General features: G+C 43.3%; 1 protein-coding gene across 1 annotated transcript in view; it reads left to right on the forward strand.

Annotated features, from left to right (window-relative positions):
- The first annotated feature begins 1,287 nt into the window (after window positions 1–1,287).
- Window positions 1,288–18,215, forward strand: part of LOC311130496 (pre-B-cell leukemia transcription factor 1-like) — a 112,182-nt gene continuing 95,254 nt past the window's right edge. The window contains exons 1-2 of the mRNA XM_084163251.1: window positions 1,288–1,864; window positions 3,222–3,295. Coding sequence (XP_084019377.1) covers window positions 1,680–1,864; window positions 3,222–3,295 — 259 coding nt within the window. The 5' untranslated portion in view covers window positions 1,288–1,679. The remainder of the gene's footprint in view (window positions 1,865–3,221; window positions 3,296–18,215) is intronic.

An 18,215-nucleotide genomic window follows, 5' to 3' on the forward strand; every position in this document is an offset into this window, starting at 1 on the left:
TATTCTAAATAACATTTTACATTGTATCGAACTAAATATGAATAGCCTATTATTGTAATAATGTTGTTATACAATTTTTGCCTCCAATGTATTTCAGTGTGATCATTCTACTTAGTAAGTGGATTCTTCTTCTCTGGCATTAATTTTTAAATAAGTACCTTATCTATCTACATTGAACAAAAATATAAACACAACATGTAAAGTGTTGTTCCCATGTTTCATGAGCTGGAATAAAAGATCCCAGAAATGTTCCATATGTACACAAAGCTTATTTCTCTACGGACAATGAACACAATTGCATTTTACCAATTTGAATTTGAATGCACAGAGATACTGTGAAGAGATCCTGAGGCCCATTGTCGTGCAATTCATCTGCCGCCATCACCTCATGTTTCAGCATGATAATGCAAGGCCCCATGTCTCAAGGATCTGTACACAATTCCTGGAAGGTGAAAATGTCCCAGTTCTTAAATGGCCTGCATACTCAACAGACACTCTGGATCGACTTGTATGACAGCGTGTTCCAGTTCCCGCCAATATCCAGCATCTTCGCACAGCCATTGAAGAGGAGTGGGGAAACATTCCACAGGCCACAATCAGCAGCTTGATCAACTCTATGCGAAGGAGATGTGTCGCGCTGCATGAGGCAAATGGTGGTCACACCAGATACTGACTGGTTTTCTGATCCACACCCCTAATTTTCTTTTAAAGGTATCTGTGACCAACAGATGCAAATTCCCAGTCATGTGAAATCCATAGATTAGGGCCTAATGAATTTATTTCAATCGACTGATTTCCTTATATGAGCTCTAACTCAGTATAATCTTTGAAATTGTTGCATGTTGCATTTATATTTTTGTTCAGTATAATAATTTTCCTTAAATGAAGGAGATGGTCGATTGTTTTGATTAGTGTGGGCTACTGCACTGGGATAAATCTGCTTATTGGCAACAGGCAGAGGATTAAATGAACTGGTGTGGAGAGAAAATGTTGATGCTTGTGTGGTCAGAGGGGAAAACTACCGCAGACCTGTTGTGTCAACCCACTATTATTTATTTGTAGTTCAGGTTCTATCCATCACAGGGTTGCCACTCCGAACTGTCCCAGTGCTTACAGCTGGCCACATCTCCCAGCTCTGCTCCTTTATCCCCCCTTCACACAGCGCTATGATTGACGTTTCACGAGAGGCACCTCAAGGTGGGGCTAAATGGTCTCTATTCCCAATCATGACGCGTAGGCGGAGTCTCACTTTTATACTCTCGCTATGTGCTGCCTTCCAGTGACTGCGGTTCCGTACTGTATGCAACAAAAGCAAGCGGATGGAATAAATCGAAATAGCCTGCACTTCAGGTTTCCATAACCCACCTTCGATACGGCGTAGTCTCTCGGAGAAAACGGGATTGTGTTTCGGGAAGACACAGGCTCTGACACATGAAAGGAAGCGTCCAGATTCATATTTGTAGTTGAAGTCTGCTTATCATTTCAGATCAGATTTCAGATTCACTTCAGACCAGCTGGAAGAGCAGAGAGAGCGAGAAAGAGCGCTTGTTTCTCTTCGCCTCCGACTTGGAGAACTCGGGAGCGCGAGCAAGAACCCGGGTGGGTCAGTCGGAATTTGTCAAGGATTCTCTTTTGTGAGATTGACGCGGAGGTGAGAGTTTATAAATAGATCGGAAGAGATGGACCAGCAGCCGCGGTTGATGCACTCTCATGCGGGAGTAGGGATGGCATCGCACCCCGGCCTGTCGCAACACATGGAAGGCACCGGAGGAACGGAAGGCGATGGGAGAAAACAGGACATTGGAGACATTTTACAGCAAATAATGACCATCACAGATCAGAGTCTGGATGAAGCTCAAGCCAGGTAAGGTGCCAGATGTGCGCAGTAGCCTACCTTGTCAACATGGACAACGAATGTGTGGCAAACTACTGTATTCATTAAATTAAGGTGGATAAGAAGACATTTCAAGTCAGTCAGATTTCTAGTGAAAAATATTATATTGATGGAATGGAGAAGAATTACGCATTCGAGCCCAACAGCCAATAACGATAAGCGGGCGAGCGCGCATTTGGAAAAATTATAACATCCACAGTGCAGCAGACTCAATTTCAACTTTGAAGTTCTCTTATTATAAGTATTTAGTAGACATATACTTTTTTCCTGAATTTCCAGAAATGATATAATATTGCAGCAGTATAACGTACAGACAAGACAGTAGGTTAGATTCAAAGTGTTTTCACTATAGATTCAAAGTGTTTTCACACATCTGACAAATCAATAACGACGTGCAAATCTGACATCTCAAGTTTGTGGATGCGATTTGTCATCAAAATAACCAGCATCACATTGATTGACAACATCATCATTTCGATGAACTTTTGTGCAAACACAGCTCTCTCTCTCTGTCACTCCAGTCAAAATATAACAACTGATAAGGCATAGCCTAAATCTAATATAAATCTGGAATATGCTATTATAGGCTATCATTTATTATTTGCATGGGCTATACAATGGGCCATTGATAGTAATTGCAGATAAATAATGTGCATCCAGTTACTAGATATTCAATTGACTCAGAAGCTAAAGCGAAGTGCTCAAACGCGCACTGCGTTTGTAGGCTGTGTTTTGCCTACATCGTGCAGGGCGAGCAGCAGAGAGGAATCTTTCAAAATACTATGAAACTCTTTGGACAACCCTTTTCCACTGTCCTGTGTTGCACTGTGATGAACATGACTGTAATTTATACAAATTCAACAACAAACAATACATGTAATAATTGTTGAAAAAGAAACAAAAATACATCTTCAAAACTGTTGTATAAATTATTGTTTGTATTGTTGCTCAATCAGTCCAGAACATAATAATTTGTTGCATTACATTTTTAGGCAGTAACAAATAGCTATATATTCCAGTTTACTTTCTTTATTTGCTTCCAATAATAATAATAATAATAATAATAATAATAATATAAATATTAACATGTCATTTTTAAATATTACATATGCTATTTTACTTTCGAGATTAAGCATGCATATACAAATACAGCCGGCTTTCAATAAAAGGTTGACGTGATGCGCATCATTTGCTTCACACAATTGCCTGTCTCCATAATTTGCGACATAGGCTATATGCTTCAATAAAACCTTTATAACTACGTTATTAGGCTAACGCTTTTAGGATTTATGAGAATTTTTGAACTTTACTTTATTTTGTTTTATAGGAAACACGCCTTGAATTGCCACAGGATGAAGCCTGCTCTCTTCAACGTCTTGTGTGAAATCAAAGAAAAAACAGGTAGGCCCAATGCGTTTTATGAAGTTATCTACTGGGCTACTGAATGCACGTCAAATACAGACCTACACAATTTGAAGGAAAAACTATAGGCTTACTAGCTACCTAGAGAAACGTAAAGTGCGTTCTTCGTCGGCTACAGAAGCCCAAGTAAAGGGGACATTGTATGCGCTCTATATAGGACTCATAAATGTCTTCAGAGAAAGCGCGTTTTAGCCTACAATTCACAGCCATTCGCATAGATGAACTTGTTGCAGCCAGGGCATGCATGCATGTTTTTCAATGTGCTTTGAATTACATTCTTATATGAGAAGAGAAATACAAATGTGGCTATTTTTAAGACCTGTGTTTTTACCATTTGCACATGTTTTTGGAGTGCAATCCATTTTATGCTATTACACATTAGGCAGCCCTACAATCAGTGCTACTTGATTGAAAATATTTTACAATTATAGTGTCAAACATCTGAAGGTTTGATGGCGTTGATGATGGAAAGTGTTGAGAGCTAAATTACCGTCTTCATCATAATGTTTCCCCCTTGTGTGCTAGCTGTCAAATCTCTCTGCTGAGTGTGTCTCATTTAATTCACTTGCGGTCTGTCTCTCCATTTGTCTGTGCTGTTGTGAGAGACCATGTACCCAGAATAATTGCACTAAGAGCAGATGCAGTGACATTAGACTTAGGGAGCAGCATAACAGAAGTCGTCTTTCCAGAATACAAACCCCTTTTCCCCTTGACATTTCTGAAATTGGCACAGATAGAATTCAGAGCTGCTCAGGAGCGATAGTGTGTATATATCTTGTCTATTATTTTCCCGTTCTAAGCTATGGAATGGAATGGGGACTCCTTTAAATTTGTACTTGTGAGATATTGAGATGCTATCGCTGTCTGGGTTTGACGTGGAAGCGGCTCCACTGTGTTTCACAGTCATTAGTGCATGAAATAAAATGGGATAGATAGATAGAGGATAAAAGAGATATCATTTTCATTATCTCTGTGCTCTCACTTGGTCCATACTTCCTGCTTCACTGCTGTGGTGCTGTGTGTGGAGGTGATGGGTTGTGCTGTTTATTTTATTCCCTGTGTGTATGTGATTCTACTTTTCCATGATGTTTTCATTTTCATTGAAGTTCAACCCCCCCCCCCCCCCCACCGCCACCCTCCACCTCCACTCCCCACCGACCCAGTCCTCCTGCCCCATGTAGCGCACCCTCAATTGGGCCAGTTTCTAAGGAGAGCAGGGGGCCTTTTGAGGCCTGCTGGCTCTCTCTCCTTTCTCTGTTGTCTTGTTAGGGTTTTGGAGGGGGAGTGAGTGACACAGTTATGCATAGTGTTTTACTCCCTGCCGTTTTTCTGAGTTCATCCAAAGTTTGTCACCGCATGGAGTACAAAGTCACTTGGATCTGGTCCTGTCTAGGAGTGCTGTGCCTTCTCTCTCAGTCTCTCTCAGCCGGCTACAACCCTACCATCCCAATAGCCCAGGTTTCTGTTTCTCCTGAAGGAGAATGTCTCTGAGTCTGACCATCTCCTCTTCTCAGAGGAGGTTTAGTTACACATACCTACTGTGGTTGGAGGAAATTAAGTTCATTACATCAATTGAATATAGATGTATGATATACTACTGTAAATACAGCACATGGTTCTGAACAACTCTTTCATGTACTGTATGAGACATTGTCTCATCCGCTCTCTAGTGTAGTTGTATAAGGTGTTAGAATTAAGTTCTTAGAGGTAGTTTTGAAAATATTTTTGAAAAGTGTCAGCTGCTGAAGCCTAGAGTACATCTCTGTTAAGTAAACCTCGACTGGGTCCTTTCGGCTAGGTGCCAAAGTATTAAAAACCTTATGATGATTCTCCCAGTAAAAAAAGCATACCTGTTTTTTAAACATTATTATAACTCTGCCTGCCACAGTACAGACTACAGGCTAGCCCCAGTGAAACTGTGTTGAGTTGAGCCGGTCGGCCGGTGAGCACGGTTTCTGTTAGGTCTTAAAGTAAATAAAGTTTAGAGCAGAACTCACTGACTGCACAGACCTCTGCTGCTGCTGCTCTGGAATCTGTCTTGTTTTTAACCATTAAATATGTCTGAATGCACCAGAGACATTAAGGCTATTTCTAGTGTGGTTTTTACACCACATGACATTCACTTAGGATAACTGTGTTGTTAATGGCTTTTTGTAACATATAGTTTTTTTTTCTGATAAGACTATCATTTGCCATTTTTATTTATTTGTAGAATTTTGTCATAGCAACATTTGAGAGCTGTGAATTTATATAATAACTGCATATAGTACATTCAAATATATACACTACCGTTCAAACGTTTGGGGTCACTTAGAAAGTCATTGTTTTCGAAGAAAAGCATTTTTTTGTCCATTAAAATAACATCAAATTTATCAGCAATACAGTGTAGACATTGTTAATGTTGTAAATGGCTATTATAGCTGGAAATAGCTGATTTTAAATGGAATATCTACATAGGCGAACAGAGGCCCATTATCAGCAACCATCAGTCCTGTGTTCCAATGGCACGTTGTGTTTGCTAATCCAAGTTTATCATTTTAAAAGGCTAATTGATCATTAGAAAACCCTTTTGCAATTATGTTAGCACAGCTGAAAACTGTTGTGCTGATTAAAGAAGCAATAAAACTGGCCTTCTTGAGACTAGTTGAGTATCTGGAGCATCAGCAATTGTGGGTTCGATTACAGGATCAAAACGGCCAGAAACAAATAACTTTCTTCTGAAAGTCGTCAGTCTATTCTTGTTCTGAGAAATGAAGGCTATTCCATGCGAGAAATTGCCAAGAAACTGAAGATCTCGTACAACGCTGTGTACTACTCCCTTCACAGAACAGCGCAAACTGTCTCTAACAAGAATAGAAAGAGGAGTGGGAGGCCCCGGTGCACAACTGAGCAAGAGGACAAATACATTAAAGTGTCTAGTTTGAGAAACAGACGCCTCACAGGTCCTCAACTAGCAGCTTCATTAAATAGTACCCGCAAAACACCAGTCTCAACGTCAATAGTGAAGAGGCGACTCCGGGATGCTGACCTAGGCAGAGTTGGATTAGCAAACACAACGTGCCATTGGAACACAGGACTTATGGTTGCTGATAATGGGCCTCTGTTCGCCTATGTAGATATTCCATTAAAAATCAGCCATTTCCAGCTACAATAGCCATTTACAACATTAACAATGTCTACACTGTATTTCTGATCAATTTGATGTTATTTTAATGGACAAAAAAAATGCTTTTCTTTCAAAAACAAGGACATTTATAAGTGACCCCAAACGTTTGAACGGTAGTGTATATATTTTAATGTACTATATGCAGTTATTATATAAATTCACAGCTCTCAAATGTTGCTATGACAAAATTCTACAAATAAATAAAAATGGCAAATGATAGTCTTAGCAGAAAACCCCCCCCCGATATTTTACAATAAGCCATTAACAACACAGTTATCCTAAGTGAATATCATGTGGTGTAAAAACCACACTAGAAATAGCCTTAATGTCTCTGGTGCATTGAGACATATTTCATGGTTAAAAACAAGACAGATTCCAGAGCAGCAGCAGCAGAGGTCTGTGCAGTCAGTGAGTTCTGCTCTGAGCTTCATTTACTTTAAGACCTAACAGAAACCGTGCCCACCGGCCGACCGGCTCAACTCAAACTTTTGACTTATTTGAATTTCATAGTTTTTATTCAAAACCTTAATTCACAGTTTTTTGGTTTTGCAAATATATAAATATTTTTAGAATTTGGTTTTAGTAAATGGGATTGTCTGTCCCCTCCATCTCCACTACGCGCTTTATGTCTCTGACTGTCCCCGGTACCAGAAAACTGACATCACCTGCAGGCGTCAGGAAATAATATAATGCCATGCTCAGGCAAGCAGGACAGGCAGCGTTGAGTAACTCCTGAACTCCTGACCCACTCTGTGTATTTGTACTGGGATACTGTGGTGTGGTGAGCGATCGGTGCCCAGCAGAACGACTACTCACTATAAACAAGCACAGTGCTGTGCACTGCTCACACCCCAGAGGAAAGGAGAAGGAACACTTTATTTCAACCCAGGGTAGGCATCTTTCTTTTTCTTTACTTCTTCATTCAGACACTGGTTTATTTTTTCCGTCCTTGACTGCTTAGTTTCATCCCGATCATATTTTGGTTGTCTTTCTCTACTGAAAGGAATGTTACTTTTCACTCAGAGGTGTGTACAATACTTGATAAAAAGAGATTGACACTTCACCTGTATGGATTATTACATTTAAAAACAGTTTGATTTTGACACACACTCCTAAGGTTACTGTTGGATAGGAGGATTAGTGTTCACTGTGAGAAGAATAAGAAAGAGAAGTTAAACTCAGTGTTAGGGTCTCGTCTGTGACAGGAGGAAGTTGAACTCAGTGTTAGGGTCTTGTCTGTGACAGTAGGAAGTTGAACTCAGTGTTAGGGTCTTGTCTGTGACAGTAGGAAGTTGAACTCAGTGTTAGGGTCTTGTCTGTGACAGTAGGAAGTTGAACTCAGTGTTAGGGTCTTGTCTGCGACAGGAGGAAGTTGAACTCAGTGTTAGGGTCTTGTCTGCGACAGTAGGAAGTTGAACTCAGTGTTAGGGTCTTGTCTGCGACAGTAGGAAGTTGAACTCAGTGTTAGGGTCTTGACTGTGACAGTAGGAAGTTGAACTCAGTGTTAGGGTCTTGTCTGTGACAGTATGAAGTTGAACTCAGTGTTAGGGTCTTGTCTGTGACAGTAGGAAGTTGAACTCAGTGTTAGGGTCTTGTCTGTGACAGTAGGCTGCATGTCCCAAAAGTATCCACCCTGAGCCACGTTATAAGAGGTATTGGCACAGGGTGCTTTCCAAAAATACACCCAAACAATTTGACTCCAATGCTATTGCGCCATGAAACCTTAACCTTCTGCAAACTCAACTCATTATAACATATACAAATGTGACACAACTCAATCTTACATCATGGTTTTGAAAATAAAATAAAATATTTCTAACTTTATTAATCATGAGGTGAATGTGGCAAAATGTAATTAAACCCTAACCCTTTTATTTTCAAAAATTGTATTTCACCTTTATTTAACCAGGTAGGCCAGTTGAGAACAAGTTCTCATTTACAACTGCGACCTGGCCAAGATAAAGCAAAGCAGTGCGATAAAAACAACAACAACACAGAGTTACACATGGGATAAACAAAACATACAGTCAATAACACAATAGAAAATCTATATACAGTGTGTGCAAATGTAGTAAGTTATGGAGGTAAGGCAATAAATAGGCCATACTGCAAAATAATTACAATTTAGTATTAACACTGGAGTGATAGATGTGCAGAAGATGATGTGCAAATAGAGATACTGGAGTGCAAATGAGCAAAATAAATAACAATATGGGGATGAGGTAGTTGGGTGGGCTAATTACAGATGGGCTGTGTACAGGTGCAGTGATCGGTAAGCTGCTCTGACAACTGATGCTTAAAGTTAGTGAGGGAGATAAGAGTGTCCAGCTTCAGATATTTTTGCAGTTCGTTCCAGTCATTAGCAGCAGAGAACTGGAAGGAATGGTGGCCAAAGGAGGTGTTGGCTTTGGGGATGACCAGTGAGATATACCTGCTGGATCGCATACTACGGGTGGGTGTTGCTATGGTGACCAATGAGCTAAGATAAGGCAGGGATTTGCCTAGCAGAGATTTATAGATGACCTGGAGCCAGTGGGTTTGGCGACTAATATGTAGTGAGGGCCAGCCAACGAGAGCGTACAGGTCACAATGGTGGGTAGTAAATGGGGTTTGATTACAAAACGGATGGCACTGTGATAGACTACATCCAATTTGCTGAGTAGAGTGTTGGAGGCTATTTTGTAAATGACATCGCCAAAGTCAAGGATCGGTAGGATAGTCAGTTTTACGAGGGCATGTTTGGCAGCATGAGTGAAGGAGGCTTTGTTGCGAAATAGGAAGCCGATTCTAGATGTAACTTTGGATTGGAGATGCTTAATGTGAGTCTGGAAGGAGAGTTTACGGTCTAACCAGACACCTAGGTATTTGTAGTTGTCCACATATTCTAAGTCAGACCCGCCAAGAGTAGTGATTCTAGTCGGGCGGGCGGGCGGGTGCAAGCAGCGTTCGATTGAAGAGCATGCATTTAGTTTTACTAGCGTTTAAGAGCAATTGGAGGCTACGGAAGGAGTGTTGTATGGCATTGAAGCTCGTTTGGAGGTTTGTTAACACAGTGTCCAATGAAGGACCAGATGTATACAAAATGGTGTCGTCTGCGTAGAGATGGATCTGAGAGTCACCAGCAGCAAGAGCGACATCATTGATATACACAGAGAATAGAGTCGGCCCGAGAATTGAACCCTGTGGCACCCCCATAGAGACTGCCAGAGGTCCAGACAACAGGCCCTCCGATTTGACACATTGAACTCTATCTGAGAAGTAGTTGGTGAACCAGGTGAGGCAGTCATTTGAGAAACCAAGGCTATTTAGTCTGCCAATAAGAATGTGGTGATTGACAGAGTCGAAAGCCTTGGCCAGGTCGATGAAGACGGCTGCACAGTACTGTCTTTTATCGATCGTGGTTATAATATCGTTTAGGACCTTGAGCGTGGCTGAGGTGCACCCATGACCAGCTCGGAAACCAGATTGCATAGCGGAGAAGGTACGGTGGGATTCGAAATGGTCGGTGATCTGTTTGTTAACATTAAACCTATCTTCATCACAAAATTATAAACCTGAATGTAGAGGATTGCAAACTATCTGTTTTAATCATGCTTTTAAAGTTTCCACAGTTTGTTTTTGGAACTGGTCTAAAGGACCTTGCTTCTCCTTTTGATGAGAAAACTGTCGACATCATCCAAAATGGTGCTTAAGAAAATTAGCTAAAATGAATTGACTTCTATAAACACCTCGTCAACGTCATAAATCTCCAACAGTGTCAAACATAACCTCTCTGTGACACTGAGACGCTTGCTCAGTAAATGTAGTCTGTGTCCCAAATGGCACCCTATTCCCTATATAGTGCATTACTTTTGACCAGAGGCCTATGTGCCCCGGTCAAAAGTAGTGCACTATATAGGGAATAGGGTGCCATTTGGGACGCATCCCTACTGCTCTGACTGGCTGTTTAGTTTTTTTCCCGCTCAACCTCAACAAAAGGCCAGTTTTCTGGTGGCCTTGTTTGAATAGTGTAAGGTTTCACGCCGGGGGATGCTCCATTTATAAAAATTACTAGCGGAGTGATGTAATGTTATTTTTTGAATGGTGAAAATGAGGTGTTTTACAGAGGTCAGCGGAGTAATATTTGATGTGAAATTAGCCAGATATCTGATTTACAGAGGATGTGTCTCAAATGCCGACCTATTCCCTATATAGTGCACTACTTTTGACCAGAACCATATGGCCTCTGGTCAAAGGTAGTGCACTACACAGGGAATAGGGTGCCATTTGGGATGCAGACAGAGAGGTGTATTGAGACGCAGACAGAGAGATACAGTACACTACACTACATTGAGTTGTCAGTCCATTCAGATGTCTTGGCATCTGCATGTTTTTACTATAGAAAGTAGACTCCAGCCCCCAGAGTCCAGTCAGAACCCTACAAACCACATCACACCATCGTAATATAAACCATTTATGTTAGCCGTCATTATCCGCAGAAGAAAACCTGTTTTTAGCTTCGAACAACAATGTGGTATAGAAACCCATAGGGATTTCCAGTTTGACTGTATATACAGTATTTTTTGTTGTTGTTGTTAGATTAGCGCAACGGTGTATTTTGAGAGTGCATTGCCAATGCCAAACTACTGGTACTCAAAAGGCAAATGTTGACATACAGTTGAAGTCGGAAGTTTACATACACCTTAGCTAAATACATTTAAACTCAGTTTTTCACAATTCCTTACATTTAATCCTAGTAAAAATTCCCGATCTTAGGTCAGTTAGGATCAGCACTTCATTTTAAGAATGTGAAATGTCAGAATAATAGTAGAGAGAATTATTTATTTCAGCTTTGATTTCTTTCATCACATTCACAGTGGGTCAGAAGTTTACATACACTCAATTAGTATTTGGTAGCATTGCCTTTAAAGTGTTTAACTTGGGTCAAACGTTTCGGGTAGCCTTCCACAAGCTTCCCACAATAAGTTGGGTGAATTTTGGCCGATTCCTCCTGACAGAGCTGATGTAACTGAGTCAGGTTTAGAGGCCTCCTTGCTCGCACACGCTTTTTCAGTTCTGCCCACACATTTTCTATAGGATTGAGGTCAGGGCTTTGTGATGGCCACTCCAATACCTTGACTTTGTTGTCCTTAAGCCATTTTGCCACAACATTGGAAGTATGCTTGGGGTCATTGTCCATTTGGAAGACACATTTGCAACCAAGCTTTAACTTCCTGACTGATGTCTTGAGATGTTGCTTCAATATATCCACATAATTTCCCTTCCTCATGATGCCATCTATTTTGTGAAGTGCACCAGTCCCTCCTGCACCCATGATGCTGCCACCCCTGTGCTTCACGGTTGGGATGGTGTTCTTCGGCTTGCAAGCGACCCCCTTTTTCCTCCAAACATAACAATGGTCATTATGGCCAAACAGTTCTATTTTTGTTTCATCAGACCAGAGGACATTCCTCCAAAAAGTACGATCTTTGCCCCATGTGCAGTTGCAAACCGTTGTCTGGCTTTTATATGGCGGTTTTGGAGCAGTGGCTTCTTCCTTGCTGAGCGGCCTTTCAGGTTATGTCGATATAGGACTCGTTTTACTGTTGATATAGATACTTTTGTACCTGTTTCCTCCAGCATCTTCACAAGGTCCTTTGCTGTTGTTCTGGGATTGATTTGCACTTTTCGCACCAAAGTACGTTCATCTCTAAGAGACAGAACGCGTCTCCTTCCTGAGCGGTATGAAGGCTGTGTGGTCCCATGGTGTTTATACTTGCATACTATTGTTTGTACAGATGAATGTGGTACCTTCAGGCATTTGGAAATTGCTCCCAAGGATGAACCAGACTTGTGGAGGTCCAAAAAATAATAATCTGAGGTCTTGGCTGATTTCTTTAGATTTTCCCATGATGTCAAGCAAAGAGGCACTGAGTTTGAAGGTAGGCCTTGAAATACATCCACAGGTACACCTCCAATTGACTCAAATTATGTCAATTAGCCCATCAGAAGCTCCTAAAGCCATGACATAATTTTCTGGAATTTTCCAAGCTGTTTAAAGTCACAGTCAACTTAGTGTATGTAAACTTCTGACCCACTGGAATTGTGATTCAGTGAATTATAAGTGAAATAATCAGTCTGTAAACAATTGTTGGAAAAACTAATTGTGTCATGCACAAAGTAGATGTCCTAACCGACTTGCCAAAACAATAGTTTGTTAACAAGAAATTTGTGGAGTGGTTGACAAACGAGTTTTAATGACTCCAACCTAAGCGTATGTAAACTTCTGACTTCAACTGTATCAGTTCGCTCTCTATCTAAATCCATCTGGTGTCACTTTGGTAGTATGATTATTGTAAGTAATAGGGAACGTTACTATATAGTGCACTATGGTCCCTATGGGCCCTGGTCAAAATAGTGCACTATAAAGGGAATAGGGTGCCATTTGGGATGTAGACATAGGCTAGGCAGGGGCCTGTTCAGAGCTAATGTAAACTAGCAGCCTGTAACAGTTTATTTCCATCCAATCAATACAGGAGGACGTCTACTCAGATATAGAGCGTCGGTGTCTGTTAGTGGACTGACTGGGAGTGTTGATGCTAATACGTGCAGCAGCTTTTGTCTTTTATCCAGCCTGCTCCTCTATGTTGATGCAGCAGCATTCGGAGAGTGTGTGTGTGTTTGTATGTGTGTGTATGTGTGGGTGTGTGTGTGTGTGTGTGTGTGTGTGTGTGTGTGTGTGTGTGTGTGTGTGTGTGTGTGCAGCAGTATTCAGAGGAGAGAGAGAAACACAAAGCAGTGCTCTCCACAGCTGTTTCCCTCCTATCTCTCTGTTTAATCACCCAAATATCTCTCTGTTTAATCATCCCCCCCACTGATGGTGGTGACCGTGAAATTGATCTATCTGTTTCACGTTGAGTAGTTGTTTTTCCCCTCAATGTTTTCCTGTGATGTTATCCCAGTGATGATGACAGGGAGAAAGCATCTCTGTTGTGTGGGAAAGAGAGTAAGACAGAAAGGACTGAGAAATAAGAAACACAAGAGGGAAGACCAATCAAATTCCTCTTTTATAGGCTGGTGAGCTAGCTACTAAAATTACTGTCCTTTTATCCTGTTACGGCATCAGGGCAATGCTAAATGCTATTCATTAAAAATGAATATTATGCGCTTATGGTCTCCAAAATAAAGCATATCCCAGTCATTGTGGTGAATGAAATGTATAAAATGGATAGCTGGTTGGATTTAGCGCTCATGCCTCACCAGACAGAATTAACAGACCACAGCATCCACTGCTTTAAGATGGGGATATGGTGGCTTTAAGATGGGGATATGGTGGCTTTAAGATGGGGATATGGTGGCTTTAAGATGGGGATATGGTGGCTTTAAGATGGGGATATGGTGGCTTTAAGATGGGGATATGGTGGCGTACATCTGACTGTTTCTCTCTGCTTGCTTTTTTGGCTCCTTTTTGCAATAATGATCTCTATAAAGATGGGGTCTGCCTTGGCCCTTTTTTGTGTGCTGCTAGCTTCCTCTAATATTTAATCAAATCCGCAAATTTGTTATGTACATTAAATTGAACATGCTACGGCACTTTCGAATGTGGTTGCCATACCAACCCCCCAGGTATTCATTTTCCTTAATGCAGGGCTTTGAATCTCATTTCCTACACACTCCCCTGCTGCTAAGAGCTGCTCCGAGCAGGCGCTACCTCCAGGCTTCCACTGTACCGCTGACAGAGCACCGCTCCACCGACACAGCCTTCAAACGCTAGAGCTTTTATCGAGAGAGATAGAGAGAGGGAGTGAAAGAGGGAGAGCGGGAGAGAGAGAGGGAGAGAAAGAGAGCAGGGAGAGGGAACGAGACAGCGCAGGAGAGAGGGAAAGAGGGAAAGACAGAGAGCGGGAGAGAGGGAGACAGAGAGGGAGAGGCCTCTCTCCACGTAGTGGAAATGACACAAATTAATATACACTACTTAAACCAGACTAAGATTAATGGTTGCCTTTCGCGGCAGCTTAGTCCCACTGTCAGTTGCCGGGTGCTCGTTGGATAAAATCAACACTAATCAACATTTATTTCCCTTTTGCCCTGGGCCCTTAGGATTCTGGCGGGCGGCAGGACTGTGTTACCCCCCTCCTACTCCCCCTCTCTCCTCCCCTCGCCTCCCCCCGTCTGTCTCGCTTTTCAGCTCCCATCCAGCTCCTCCATACATCACCCTGCTCCCTCCCTCCTCCCTCCCTCCCTGCCACCTTCCGGCCTGGCTCCTCACAGGGGAGATCGCCCCCTCCCATCAGGACACATTACAGTCATGATAGATTTTCTCATTTCATTTGCATCTGATATTTAACACTGTAAAGCAGTTGCTCTGGCACTTTACAGTATGGGAGCTGCGTGTGGTCTGTGAATGGTGTGTACGGTGTGTACATTGTGTGTGTGTGTGTGTGTGTGTTTGTGTTGATCTGAGTATATTTTGTATTCTGAGCAATCTGGCCTCAATCTGCTATTGCATTATCACTAACAAGATATGTGTTGTGTTGTGTGTATGCATTATATGTTTTCCTGAACGCAGCATTATGTCTGTGTATGGCCCCATTACTAGGAAACCGAGCTCCTCTCCCTCTTCCAATAGGCTTGTATTTCCTTCAGGAGGAAAGACAAGGCAATTACCAGTGTATATTTTTGTCCTCATTCCAAAGAAACATAATATATTATACGTTTCTGTGAAGTTGATCAGATTATGCTGCTGCCCTTTATTCTACATTTACATTTTAGTCATTTAGCAGACGCTCTTATCCAGAGCGACTTACAGTTAGTGAGTGCATACATTTTAATACCTGCCCCCTAGTGTTGACAATATTGTGTTGTATTAAATATTGTACATGTATCTAGACCTAGACCAAGGATCTGACCTGAATTATTGTAAGATTATTGATTGTTTTAGCATTCATTAGATTAACCACAAGCAGACTGCCTCTCACATCACTTGTATCATTGATAATTGTACAGATAATATTGTTACTGTTTCATCTGTGTTAATGCGGAGCAAAGATAAAGAGATTCAGCCTAAATATCCTCCTTGCTAGAACCCACCCATCTAACGTTATGCAAATCTCATAATTATACAGTCTAATGTATGGCGGTAATCAGCTTCTGTTGCTCATTATATCTTCCTGGTCTCTCACTGTGTCACTGGGAAGCATTCTCACAAGGAACATTGTATCTCTACATTTCAGTCTCTAAATATGCTGGAGGAACATTTGAGTCTCTAATTATGCTGGAGGAACATTGTAGTCTTTAAATATGCTGGAGGAATTTTTTTGTCTCTAAATATGCTGTATTCACTATAAAACAGAAAGTAATCCAAATCAATTAAGACTGATAGTACACCTGAACAAAAATATAAACGCACTGAGTTACAGTTCATAAAAGGAAATCAGTCAATTGAAATAAATTCATTAGGCCCTAATCTAGGGATTTCACATGACTGGGAATACAGATATGTGTCACGGTTTCGGCCGAGGCTGCCTCTCTCCCTTGTTCGGGCAGGCTTCGGCGTTCGTCGTCTCCGGAATTCTAGCTGCCACCGCTATATGTTTCATGTTCGTTTGCTTTTGTCTGTTTGTTTCCACACCTGTTTCTGTTTTGACGTAATTAGTGTCCTATAAGTTTCTCGTTGTGTTTGTCTAGTGTTGTGTGTGATTGTTCCCGTCAGTGTTGTGTTTTGCTCGGTTGAGCTTATTTCTCCACTGTGCTGGAGCTTATTTGCACCTGTGTGTGCACCGTTCCATTTTGTCGCACCTGTTAGTGCGCATTTACCTTTCGCCTTCGTGCGTGTTTTTGCTGTCGGGCTTAGTTGTCCTGTTGCCTGTGTTTGGGCCAGTAATACAGCCTTTGGAACATTCAGTCTGCGTCCTGCGTTTGATTCCTACACTACACCTACAACACGCCCTGACAGAATCACACACCACCAATGGAATCAGCAGGAGCCGAAGCAGCCCAGACGAGACTGGAAGCCCAGGTTCGGGACCAGCAAGAGCAGCTCCTGCAGATGGGGACCGCCCTGCAGGAGGTGATTACCACACTCCGAGGCTGGGGTTCGCCTCCACCGCCGCCCGCCCTGCCAGCACCATCGGCCAGCCCGCCCATTCCAGCGCCGGAACCTCAAGGAGTCCGACTATCTCTCCCGAGGGCCTACGACGGGACCGCGGCTGGGTGTCAGGGATTCCTGCTCCAGGTAGAGCTATACCTGGCCACAGTGCACCCGGCACCTTCAGGGCATGAGTGCGTGTCCGCCCTGATCTCCTGCCTGGCCGGAAAAGCGTTGGAGTGGGCCAACGCGGAGTGGAGGAGGATCGACGCCACGACGATTACGTACACCGAGTTCTCCCGCCGCTTCAGGGCGGTGTTTGACCATCCCCCGGAGGGGAGAGCGGCGGGGGAGCGTCTGGTCTTCCTCCGGCAGGGGAGGAGAAGTGCCCAGGAATTTGCGCTCGAATTCCGTACTCTAGCGGCAGATGCAGGGTGGAATGATCGGGCCCTCATCGATCTATACCGATGTAGCCTACGAGAGGACGTCCGTCGGGAGCTGGCTTGTAGGGACACCAGCCTCACTTTCGACCAGCTGGTTGATATGTCCATCAGGCTGGATACCCTGCTGGCTACCCGCGGACGTCCTGCGGAGGGTCCGTCCATTCCACCCTCCAGCGCCTCCGAGCCGTGTCCTATGGAGCTCGGGGGCGCTGGCGCTAGAGAGAGGAGGAGTCGGCAGGCTAGGGGGTCCATCCACTGCACCAACTGTGGTCGGGGAGGACACACCGCGGCTAGGTGCTGGGGATGGCCTCCTAGGGGAGATGACGACAGGTCCCGCACTGGGGATTCCCTCCAGGTGAGTAGGCGCCCCACTCACCCAGAGCTCACTGTTGCCCATTTTTGTATGCCTGTACGTTTTCCACAGGTAGCACCTCATTCCCAGCATAAGGCGCTGGTAGATTCAGGCGCGGCTGGGAATTTTATTGATAAAAAGTTTTGTTTAGCGTTAGGGATTCCCCTCATTCCTGTTGATGTTCCTTTTCCCGTTCACGCCCTAGATAGTCGTCCGTTGGGTACGGGCTTAATCAGGGAGGTCACGGCGCCACTTAGGATGTGTGCGCAGGGGGATCATCAGGAGATGATTCAGCTGTTCCTGATTGACTCTCCTGCGTATCCGGTGGTGCTGGGCATGCCCTGGTTGAGTACCCATAACCCAGCGATTTCGTGGCAGGAGAGGGCTCTGATGGAGTGGTCTGCTCAGTGTGTGGGTAGATGTTTGGGCGTTTCCGTAGGGGCTACCTCGGTGGAGAGTCCAAACCAGGTGCCCGCATTGCACGTTCCACCTGAGTATGGGGATTTGGCTATTGCGTTTAGTAAGGCGAGGGCGACGCGGTTGCCACCCCATAGGCAGGGGGATTGTGCGATAAACCTCCAGGCAGGAGCTGCGCTCCCACGGAGCCATGTGTATCCTCTGTCTCAGGAGGAGAAGAAGGCTATGGAGATTTACATAGACGAATCGCTGAGACAAGGATACATACGGCCGTCCACTTCCCCCGCGTCCTCGAGTTTCTTTTTCGTGAAGAAAAAGGATGGTGGTTTGCGTCCGTGCATCGATTACCGTGGTCTCAATCAGATTACGGTGAAGTATAGTTATCCACTCCCGCTGATTGCGACCATGACTGAGTCGTTGCATGGGGCGCGTTTCTTCACGAAATTAGATCTCAG

Source organism: Coregonus lavaretus (assembly GCF_964263955.1).
Source record: "Coregonus lavaretus genome assembly, chromosome: 6".
NCBI lineage: Eukaryota > Metazoa > Chordata > Actinopteri > Salmoniformes > Salmonidae > Coregonus > Coregonus lavaretus.